This window comes from Mytilus californianus, unplaced genomic scaffold (genome assembly GCF_021869535.1).
Source record: "Mytilus californianus isolate M0D057914Y unplaced genomic scaffold, xbMytCali1.0.p SCAF_4, whole genome shotgun sequence".
NCBI lineage: Eukaryota > Metazoa > Mollusca > Bivalvia > Mytilida > Mytilidae > Mytilus > Mytilus californianus.
The window spans coordinates 57262952-57275686 of record NW_026262690.1 but is presented as its reverse complement, the minus strand read 5'-3'; the positions used below and the strand labels follow the sequence as shown (position 1 = coordinate 57275686).

The 12735-nt window shown below is 30.8% G+C and overlaps 1 protein-coding gene across 1 annotated transcript in view; it reads left to right on the top strand.

Annotated features, from left to right (window-relative positions):
• LOC127698449 (rap guanine nucleotide exchange factor 4-like) overlaps positions 1-12735 on the top strand; it is a 126523-nt gene that overhangs the window by 47015 nt on the left and 66773 nt on the right. Inside the window, exons 5-8 of the mRNA XM_052201902.1 lie at positions 2710-2798; positions 5268-5414; positions 7074-7131; positions 9746-9855. Of these exons, the coding sequence (XP_052057862.1) occupies positions 2710-2798; positions 5268-5414; positions 7074-7131; positions 9746-9855 (404 nt within the window). The remainder of the gene's footprint in view (positions 1-2709; positions 2799-5267; positions 5415-7073; positions 7132-9745; positions 9856-12735) is intronic.

The following is a 12735-nucleotide window of genomic DNA, read 5'->3' as shown; positions in this document are numbered from 1 at the left end:
TTCTGTTTTACTTTACATATTTTTGGCTTTTTTGAATAAATATTGAGCTACAGGATATGCCAAGGTATGTAAATAATGGCTACACTGACTTCTTCATCTAGAAATAAGAATTATTCCAAGATGGAATGTTCATGCAGAATGTATTCTCTGAAAATGTTGTTTCTCTGAAATTCCTGAACCAATTTAAATGAAACTTGACATGATTAATGTCTAGGGTGTCTAGATTGTAAATTTACATTATGATACAAAAATGCTCAGATCATCAAGATCTTCCTACATAATTTTTACACCAAAAATGTCAGATGACTCCTAGGAGTTTTTGCTCTTAAAAACAACTTTTGTCCAATATTAGCAGTTTACCCCTTATCATGAAACCATAATAGATTAACACAAACTGTCAGTAGCAAAAAACTTCAGCAATATTTGATTTACAAAAATACTGATATGAAACCATCAATTAACTCAACTTTTTATGCCCCAAGTTTTACCCTTGTCCGTCCGTACATCCCAAAATTGGTTTCCGTTCTTTAACTAAAGTTTGCCTCAACCAAATGTTATGAAACTTATACACAATGCTTATTTCCACAAAACACAAATCAAGTTTGAATTTGGGTGGTGTCACTTTTACCGTTCTAGAGTTATGACCCTTTACAAATGGAAAAATTGCTGAATTTTTCGTTTCCATTCTCTAACTTTAGTTTGCCTCAACCAGATGTTATGAAACTTATACACAATGCTTATTTCCACAAAACACAAATCAAGTTTGAATTTGGGTGGTGTCACTTTTACTGTTCTAGAGTTATGACCCTTTACAAATGGAAAAATTGTTGAATTTTCCTTTTCCGTTCTCTAACTTTAGTTTGCCTCAACCAAATGTTATGAAACTTATACACATATACTTATTACCACAAAACTCAAATCAAGTACAAATTTGGGTAGCGTCACGTTTACCCTTCTTGAGTTATTTCCCTTTATAATGTTATAACGTTATATGCAGCTGGGGCATCATCTGTGTCCCATGGACATATTCCCCATTTATTTTAACCAATTTTAGCATTTCTGCTCAACTATTATAGATAGACAGAACATGTAGAAGAAGATTAATATTAAAAAAATGCTAATAAATCTGAAACCATCAGTTGACATTCTATAGGAGTTATTGCCCTTAAATGACAATTATTTTACCAATTTTAGTGTTTTTTGCCTATTTTCTAGAAACTTCAAAAGAAAGACAGAAACTGTTTATATGTCAAGGATCATCAAGCATTATTTACAAATTAGTTGCACAACTAAAGCTGGATTAGCTATGACTATGAATAAAATTAATCTTTTCTTCTCAATTATCAAATTGGTAATCTATATTTGATCATATTTGAAACATTTAAACTTTATATAAACTATTTTAAACATGAATTCAAAAAATTGATTAATATCAGTTTGGTTTGGTTTGCAACAACATTATCTGCAGAATTTTAAATTTAAATAATATTAGATCACATTCAATATTTTTCTGCATTTATTATGTCAAGCATTTATTTACTCATACTAGAAAATTCCCTCAGATCTTTTTATTTCAAATAGTCCATTGCTTGATGCAATTTTTATAAAATTAAGAACATGGAATCGGATTGCCAATAAAACACTATCTACAAAAAGACCTATCAACAAGTATGAAGTTCAGTAGATAAAGGAGAGTAATACAAGTATCATATTGCTTCAATTTATGTTTAGATCTTCAGCCCTTCAATATATATCATTTATGCAATTTTTTTGTCTCAGTTCAAAAATTGATAAAAAGATGTTCCACAACAGAAAACGTGTTTGGTTTTAAAATTTAAATTGGAAGAAAAGTCAGTTTTAATGAGAAGACGGTTAAAATATAAATCTATTGTTTCCATTTAATCCAATATTATTATCTATTTATCTTAAAGTTCTGAGTTTACTTTTGTCACTTTGTAATGATAATAGTAAATGAATGCATCATGTTCAAATTTTTCTGATGTCTGAAGTTGATGAATCAGTAAATCATAATAAAATACAATGACATCTAAAGACATCCTATAGGAAATCAATGGAAATCAAATTTATCTGGTTGCTTAATTTGAGCAAAGCTATATATACCCACTGGAAAATTTAGGATAAAAAAAGGTATTAAATTAGGAACCTGACGTCACATGAACAACATTAAATTTGAGTACATCAATTGTAGTCAAATATATGTTTTGTGTTATTCTATTGGGAACAATTATCTCAAGTCCAGATATAGCTTTATGTTTTTTTTGTTGTGAAAAGGTTTCTTAGATGGTAATACTAACAATAAAGAGCTTTGTTGTCTCTATGACACATTCCCCGTTTCCATTCTCAATTTTACAAAAGGCCCTGGATATCAAGATTTCTACAAATTAAAAAAGTTTTCTTTCTAGAAAATCAGCTGAAGTTCCTCAAATGTGCACACGAAGTGAGATGCATTTTTTCATTGTGTATACAAACAGTCTAGAAAGATTGAAACACTGAGACAAAACTATAGGAGCAGTTTATAACACAAGACAGGTGCCTTCTTTTTTGTCCCACACAATATTTACATTACTATAATCCGGATTTGACAATTGTAAACCCCAGCCCAAAATTGTTACCATTGATAATAAATTTGATTTTACAACAACAAAAAATTCTTTTGAAAATAAATATGTGATTGTTATTTGATTTCAGTGTTTAGACAAGGAGATATAGGAACAAACTGGTACATGGTATTGTCTGGAAGTGTAGAAGTTCTGTATTCCTCTTCTGGTCATCCAAGGGTAGGTAATCTGTTACATGGGAGATAACTTACAAAATTTGAACATTTCTTCGCTTTGCCTTATTTTCAAGCAAACCACAACAAATTGATTGTAGAATATCAAGTATATTCAGAAGAAGGAATACATGTATAATATTAATATCAAAATATAAAACATTTTAAGTGTTATCTTTTTATAATCTTCAGAGTAGATATAAAAAAAAATTGACTTTCAATGTGAAGGTTTTGGTGAGCATTTAAGTTTATAGGCTGGTAACTTAAAAACAAATTTCAGAAATTATTTCATCACTCAGATGTGAGGCATTTAAATTCTCATGATGCAGAAAATATAAGAAATGTGAACAGAGTATCAAGGGCATTCCTTGAACAAAAAAGAAGTGTGAAATTTTTGCAGCTTTTAACAAACAAACAAACAAAAACTCAGTACATATACTTGTAATCTTAAATCTCTTTTATGCCACATCATTAAAAAATAAATTAAAATTAAAATGAATACATTTGTACATGATGTGTTTGTTTGGAAATAAGGAAGAGGTAAGAAAAATCTTTTGTTTCAAAGGCTCTATATGTTCAAATTTTGTAACTTCTAAGCTCAGCAAAAACATGGATTGAATTATAATTATAGCATCCATGATTCTATTATATGTATAGTAAAAATACTTTGAGATAACCCTTTCAATAAATCATTATTGTCATCATTTGTTGAATATGAATAGAACAAAGGAGTAAAATCCATTGATAAATTCAGTTAAAAAAACATGAACAATTCTTGAAAGGACCAATCTGGAAATGATATGTTTATGATTTCCATATAGAAATATATTTGAAAGGAAATTTACCGTGTTTCTATTTACATGTATCAACCCTTTCTTTTATTTTAAAGTTCATTCCAGAAATTGTTCTTTTATAGCACATTAATAGTCTGGTAAATATGGTGAAATAGTGATAAATTTTTAGTGATGAACAGAAATAGCAATATCTGTTAGTTGATATGCTTGTATTTACATGTATTGATTCAGTAAGCATATCAGTAACAATAGACAAACTTTTGAAGTGCTCACTGAATAAAGTTAGCGTTAATATACTGTTGAGAAGAATTCACTAAAATCCCTTTGTTTCAAGGTATTAGTCATTTTAGTAGAAAGTATAATTTCCAATCTGTTCCCAGAATGGATTTAAAGTTTATAGAGAGTAGTCAGTCTTTCAACACAAATTGTATTGACAAATAATTTTTTTTTTTTCAATCCTTACATATAGCCAACCATAATTTATTGCAATATTTGTCTAAGGTATATATATTTATTCTAAGAAAAATCATAAATACCAGTGCTGAAAATGTATCAGATTAATAAATGCATTCAAATTCTTTATGTGTATTACTGCTGTTTTATTTAAAATCAATGAGATTATCCGTAGAGATATACTATTAATCTGTCACTGTTGGTTGTTTAAATGCACAAGAAAAAATTGATGGCAAATAAATCATTTCCATTGAGAAAATAACTCAACATGTTACATAGTCATCGCTTTGTATTTTCGTATTACTTATTATTTATTAATTAACAAACAGTCTTTCTGAGAAAAAAATAATTACGATCCTTCTGTAACTGTAAGATGACCACCACTGCGAAGCATAGTTCCATGTAGATTCTTGTCAGAATAAGACAATGTAAATCATATCCCCTCAATGGGAACTAATATGGAACACAAACATCCTGTATAATTCTTAATATAAAAAAGATTTATGTACAATCATCATGGCCATTGTTATTAAATATGAATAGTTATAACCAATATTGAAAAATATCAATGTACAAAATCCAACATAGTTGTTGATATCAAAAATAAATATTCATTGGTTATTTTCCACCAGACCAAATGCAGTTTAAGGATGTTCGCTCCTCTTGTTTTTGAATTTTTGCCATATATTTGGAATCCTCTGGTTTTATCCATGTAGTGCCATTATAAAATTTTCCCCGCTAACCCATACTTTTCTTTTCATTATTTTATTACATATAGTTTAAAAAGCCATATTTGAAAATCCTATAAAATGCTTGTTATTTTTTCATAATTTTTGAAAGAAAAAGGGTGCCAATGTTAAGTGTGAAAAGCCTAGAGAGAATTATTTCCCGCCAAATTTTCAACTGCTTATATCTAGAAAACAAGCACACGGACCCTTCATTTTATTCTGCTTTTTTAGTTCTTTTGTTTATATACTATTAATTTGTAACAGTCTTTTAAAAAGCTTGTTATTTTGAAACAGAGTGGCGAACATCGTTAAATTGGTCAGTAGGTTTTGATTTTCATGATTATATTACTGTGTCTGTGTCAATATTATGCTTAAGGAAAAATCCCTAAGTGAGCAATGCCTGCTCCTTGGAGCCTCTAGTTTAATCAAAGTTTGCACAAAAACTTTTCAAAAACTAAAACAAAAACAAATATATAATGAAAATATTTATGTTTTGAACAGGATGAGGTAACATTATGCACTTTTGGTGTAGGAATATCATTTGGAGAGTCTATTTTGACAAACCAACCAAGACAGGCAACAGTTGTAACAAAAGAATTTACAGAACTTGTTAGAATTGAACAGAAGGATTTTAGGATACTCTGGGAGGTAATTGTAATTTACTAACTATAGTTGAGTACAACATATATGTAAATAAATTTTGTTGAATATGTAATAAATTCATTGAATATATAATAAATTTATTGAATATGTAATAAATTCATTGAATATGTAATAAATTGAATATGTAATAAATTCATTGAATATGTAATAAATTGATTGAATATGTAATGAAGAAATATTTAGATTTTAAATTCATTTAAAGTTGCCTCCATGATGTAGAAATATAGATTCCACCACTGCAAAATGTGTGTTACGATATTTCTCCACTGGAGACAGTTAAATTTTAATATTTAAAGCGAGAGGCTTGCTGAGCTTAGTTATAGTGGAGGAATCTGTTTCTCTAATGATTTTTATCCTTCCTTTTCAAAGATTTGCAAAAAGTTGTATTCTTTATATGTGACGTCATCGGGCATGGTCGCCTTTTTTCAGGACGTCACAATAGGAAATTCAGAAGAAACCAAGAAAATTTGACGTCATAATTAAATTTCAACCAATCATTTGCCAAGCAGATATTTCACTAGTGAGGAGAATAATTTTTTCACAATCGGTTGGGAAATGTGAAAATAGTGAAAAAATTAGAGAAAATAATAGTATACACATTTTTTATTGAGTAAATTCTTTTCTAGGGAATTGAATATTCATCAATTTAGTCATCCATTATATATATATCCTTAAGACAACACTTTGTATTATAAAAATTGCGAAATCCTTAAATCCTTAATTAGGTTTGATATTTGATTGTGATAAGTCAGTGACAAATTTATTTTTAGGGGCTCATTGCATTTGCGCCAACTTTTAAAAATGCAGTATTTCATTAGCCCCATTGCGTTGTATTTCATTTGCGCCATAATTAAATAATGTTTTTGCACCAATTTACAGGTAAAATTTAACGGAAACTTTTTAATATAAGTTGTATCCTGAATACGAGGCTTGTATAAGAAATGTTGTAGAGTATCCTCCCATTGGATAAGTAAGTGAGTTCCTACTCATTTCTCATACAAAACTGAGTGTATAAAAATGTATAGTGTTCACATGTTGGAGGTGACAAAATGGACATAATTCATTCGGAGACAAATTGAGGAGGAAATACGTCTGTAATTTTTAAGGACTTCGCATTTATGAAATCTTATGTATTGAAAAATAGAGACAAGTCGTATAGATGTACCCCAAAAAGTTTAAAAGCCAGAATCACAATAGATGTGGGCAGCAAAACATTGAATGATACAGTCAACCACTGTTTAGACCAGCAAAAAGTACAATCTCAGCATTTTGAAAAAACTTATCAGTGTTTAATGTTTACATTTTGGTTTATTGCTGAATGTGATTGATGATCACTATGTTATATTATGCTATCAGAACTATGTTGTAACTTTATAATTAAAAGTCTCTTTTCAATATAGATCTATTATTTATATTATTTAAATTACCTGTACTATTGGCGCAAATAAAATATGTTTTGTGGTGCAAATGAAAGATTTGTTTTGCGAAAATGAAATGCAAATTGGTGCAAAAGCAAGGACGGATTTTTAGATATTGATAATTGTTTCTATGATATCACAATAAAGTGTAAGATGTTATGAAATTTTATTTGTTATTTGTAATTTTATGACTTTAATTTTAATATTTGTAAATGTTTTTTTTCAGAGAAATAAAACATTATTAGAAGGTGTGATCACACCACTAAGTTCACTTACAAGGACAAGTAAGTATATTTATTAATTATAAAAATGTAGTTGTAAATCTAAGCCCTCATGTACCAGTTTTTGTCTCCCTGCAACAAAGTCATGGAGGCCACCTTAAATTGTACTTTGGATTAACTAGTACTATTTTGCAATGAATAAAAAATAAGAGAATGGAGAACACCATTTTATTTTCTGAAAGTATTTGAGGTAAGCTGTCTCCACACTATTATTTCAAATTTCAATCATACATTACAATCCATATATAATCAGAGGCGTTGTACATCATGTTTATACTTAAAAACTAGGAAGGTCAAATGTACTTATATAGTTTTTATTTGTAAAGGAAAATAAATATAACAATATGGTCAAGATTAATTAAATTCAATCTGTGGTAAATGATAGACAAGATCTGCTTTTAAATCTAATTGGTCTTTTAACTGTTCTTAAAACATTTTAAAACCTCAACCAGTTTAGAAGTCGCAGGCTCTAAATAGGGATAGTGATCCGTCTGTGGCGGCCACGGCGGGGTTAACAAACTTCTTAAAAGCTTAATATTTCAGAAGGTAGAAGACCTGGATCTTTCATACTGTGTATATAGAAGCCTTATGTTATGAAGTTTCCGTCTGTCATATGTACCTTGACCTCATTTTCATGGTTCAGTGACTACTTGAAAAAAAAGTTAAGATTTTTAGTATTCTTAATTTCTCTCTTATTATGAGTAATAGGATAACTATATTTGGTATATGCGTACCTTGCAAGGTCCTCATGCCCGTCAGACAGTTTTCACTTGACCTCGACCTCATTTCATGAATCAGTGAACAAGGTTAAGTTTTCGTGGTAAAGTCCATATCTCAGATACTGTAAGCAATAGGTCTACTATATTTGGTTTATAGAATGATTGTAAGGTGTACATGTCCAACTGCCAGGTGTCATCTGACCTTGACTTCATTTTCATAGTTCAGTGGTTTAAGTTAAGTTTTTGTGTTTCGGACTGTTTTTCTTATACTGTATCCAATAGGTCAACTATATTTGGTGTATGAAAATATTTTACGATGTACATGTCAGTCGTGCATGTTTTATTTGACCTCGACCTCATTTCATGAATCAGTGAACAAGGTTAAGTTTTCGTGGTAAAGTCCATATCTCAGATACTGTAAGCAATAGGTCTACTATATTTGGTTTATAGAATGATTGTAAGGTGTACATGTCCAACTGCCAGGTGTCATCTGACCTTGACTTCATTTTCATAGTTCAGTGGTTTAAGTTAAGTTTTTGTGTTTCGGACTGTTTTTCTTATACTGTATCCAATAGGTCAACTATATTTGGTGTATGAAAATATTTTACGATGTACATGTCAGTCGTGCATGTTTTATTTGACCTCGACCTCATTTCATGAATCAGTGAACAAGGTTAAGTTTTCGTGGTAAAGTCCATATCTCAGATACTGTAAGCAATAGGTCTACTATATTTGGTTTATAGAATGATTGTAAGGTGTACATGTCCAACTGCCAGGTGTCATCTGACCTTGACTTCATTTTCATAGTTCAGTGGTTTAAGTTAAGTTTTTGTGTTTCGGACTGTTTTTCTTATACTGTATCCAATAGGTCAACTATATTTGGTGTATGAAAATATTTTACGATGTACATGTCAGTCGTGCATGTTTTATTTGACCTTGACCTCATTTTTACGGCTCATTGCTCAATGTTAAGTTTTTGTTTTTTGGTCTAATACTATAAGCAATAGGTCAACTATATTTGGTGTATGGAATGATTGTAAGGTGTATATGTCTGTCTGGCAATTATCATCTGACCATGACCTAATTTTCATGGTTCATTGGTCAATCTTAAGGAATGAGTGTTATTCAGTCAAACACTGGGGCTTAGTGGACCAAGATTAAAGTATTAACTTAGTATGAGTGTATTACTTTGGAGATCTTGTTCTTGTATTTGTGAATGCTTTTATACTTCTGGTCAAAAAGCTATAATTTTGTTTCCAAAGATATAGATGGACAACAAAAAAATTGATTGTAATTTATTCCTTGACACATATCATCATTGTTTTAAAATGTGTTTGGATTGTCTTTAATAGAGCACAGGATTAAATGGTAAACGAGGTTATAGCAGCATGCCCAAATTTCCACTTGCAGTTCTTCCCCAACCGTTTTCTATAAGTGAAATTGGAAAATAAAATTTGATTGTCCCCCTTGGCTAAGAAAGATGACAAAGGTTACTGTAACAGTAACCTGGAGAATGATTATGATATACCAAGAAAGATGATAGAAGAGTGGCATGAATTAGGGCCATTGCTTGTCATTTCTATATACTGTAAATTCAGAAATCATTGTGAGGTTTGTATTAATGAGAATAATGCAACTTGGTAAGTATCACAATCATAAGAACTCTCTTTATAATATCAGATACATATATCTGGATGCATTTTTTCAAAAATCACAATAATAAATGCATACAATATTTTCTGAATTTACAGTATTGGTATTGACATTTATTTATTGAAAAAAATATCTTTTTAATCCGAGCTGTGAAAGTCAAAAGCTAGAACAGTATTGTCATTAGATTTCTAATTGGAATTACTGCGAGGTATTTTCAACATACCGGGGGTATTGTTTTTTTACAGATCCTCACAAACATCAGTATGAATTGTCACCACAGATACCAAGGTCAAGGAAAGGTAGTAGTTCAAATTTGGATGATAAACACAGCAGTCCAGCCTCACCCATCACTACTGTAAGTATTAGTTTTTTTGGATATTTTGTTGTTTACCATATAAAAATAAGGAGATGTGGTATGATTGCCAATGAGACAACTGTCCACCAAAGTTCAAATGAAGTGGATGTTAGCAATTATTAGGCAACCATACGGTCTTCAACAATGAGAAAGCCCCATACCGTATAGCTATAAAAGGCCACAAAATGAACTGTAAGTGGATTTAGAATTGCTATCAGGATACTTTAAACTGATGGTTTGTACCTACTTGTTTTTACAGAGAATAGGAGAGGCAGATTTATTTTACTACAGCTTTATTCAAGGAGTATATCAGATATGCAGTATTTATTACATTTTGTTTTACTATTTGTAAATGACTTTGTCTCTCCGACGTGGAACCATACTTGGTAGATATGTTTAGTTTCATGAATCTATGATTTTCATAAAATGCTACAATTCATTTTCATTTCATATCAGTACTGACTGAAACATCTTAGATCTTCAAGTCAGAAACTTATGAACTGATTTGATTGTTAAATTGTATGTATGATCTGTATATGGTCATCTGTTATAACTAATCTAAACATTGGACATGTTAACAGCTTTGCTTCTTATCTGCATATCAAATTAGATGGTAGTGCACAAACAGCTTTAATAGATGCTGTGACAATCCTTTCTGAAAATTGTAAATTTGGTGCAGATCTATCTTCGCTAGCCAAGGATTATGATCCAGTCCCCTCCTCTCCACCCTTGGCGGATTAATCCAACATTTGTGATCACAATGCTGCGCCATCTACCGATAGATAAAAGTCATGCCCATTCCGACTACCGGTACATCATTCTTGACCAGTGGCAGCACTTGAACTTGCTTCAGTGTGGATGTGTAAAAATGGTTGCGGCTTGTGTTTACAAATTTCGTGAGGCATGATCCGAAAATATACATTGAAATTCCAACATATGCGCGAGAAATATACCCAGGAACTTCAATTAGTTGATTACAAACTTTAGAATTGTCACTAAATATCATCCTATGTTTTGGGGGTAAGACTTGTTGCACAGTCAGCACGTGGCAATTATTTATTTACATTTTCTACATTAACGCACAATTTTTGATTGGATGCAGCCAGATACAACTGTGACCAATGGAAATTGTTATTGCATGGATCCAAAATTCTGTCTTAATCTGCCAAGGGTGGAGAGGAGGGGACTGAATCGTAACCCTTGGCTAGCGAAGATGGTGCAGATCAGAAAACAAAGATTATTGCCATTAGTAAAATTTCCAGTTTTTTCTTAAAAACTACTTTATAATTCTTAATTATATTATACATAATGATTCTATGATAGCTATGAGGCTATAAATTGATCATCACCAGGCTCTGTTAATTATGTGTGTGTTGGCATTACCGTTACCATTTTTTTTTATTCTATGATAATACTTAATAATATATTTTGTTTCGATTTCAAATTAAATATAGAAGCACACTTTTAAAATTTGATTGGATTATTTTTAATGGACAATAAGTTTTGGTATGACCTTAAAAAAAATCCACGACTTTAATCATGAACAGGAGTTGCTTCCCTTAAAAAAACAAATCACTGGAAAAGATCTTGTAGCCACTTTGCTTTTTTATTTCATGATAAATTTCTTTGAAACTTATTTGGAAGCTTTTTCTTACCAATATCTCAGTTGAGTGATATTGGTAATAGTTGAGTTATTGAGTTAATTTGAGTCCTGTAAAGAAAATATTTCTTTAAGTTATTGCCCTGTAAAATGTCTTCTAACACTCTGATGATGCTCGTATTGCTGGATGGATGATTATGAAAATTAAATCAAATCTTTTCTACACAGTTAAATAAAGTGATGTGAAGGGAAAAAAATCCTAGCTACTTGAAAAAATGAAAATAAGTATTGTATTCATAGGGCAATGTTTACATTTTTTGTTGTTGACTGAGTTGCACTCCATGCTGGGGACATAGAAATACTGGGAGTCAGTCCAGTGGTGTTAACACTCTCATGTGTTGTACAATTCTTGCCAGATTTTTATGAAATTTATATCAAAGCTTTATATCAGTAATGTTTTGGACAAGTTCAAAAATTAGTGCCAAACAACCATTTTTATGCCCCCGCCATAGCAGAGGGGGCATTAAGTTTTACCCTTGTCCATCAGTACATCTGTATGTCCCAAAATTGGTTTCCGTTCTCTAACTTTATTTTGCCTCAAACAAATGTTATGAAACACAATTGTTATTACCGCAAAACACAGATCAAGTTTGAATTTGGGTAGCGTCACTTTTACCTTTCTAGAGTTATGCCCTTTACAAATGGAAAAATTGCTGAATTTTTCTTTTCCATTCTCCAACTTAAGTTTGCCTCAACCAAATGTTAAGAATCTTATACACTATACCACAAAACTCAGATCAAGTGCGAATTTGGGTAGCGTCACTTTTACAGTTCTTGAGTTATGCCCCTTTATAACTTTATATGCAAGCAGGGGCATCATATGTGTCCCATGGACACATTCCTCATTTATTAAAGTAGTTATGCCGCTTGGAAATATAAAAAAAAAATATGTGGAAAATTGCATTGTAAGTGCTCTCAAACCTACATTTCTTCATGTTCTTGTAGGATTTATTTAAAGATTTATATCAGGGAGGTCTGGGAAAAGTTCGAAAATTAGAGCTGATCAAATATATTTACAGGATGTGTGTCCCTTGAAAATGTCATTTCTATGGAAAATTGCATTATAAGCACTCAAGTATACGATTCTTGCCAGATATTTATGAAATTTATATCATAGACTTATATCAGCAATGACTTGGAGGAATTCTAAAATCAGTGCAGATAGGGAATATTTTGTCTGTTAAGTAGCACGAGCTAGTAGGACCCAAAAACTAAAGGAA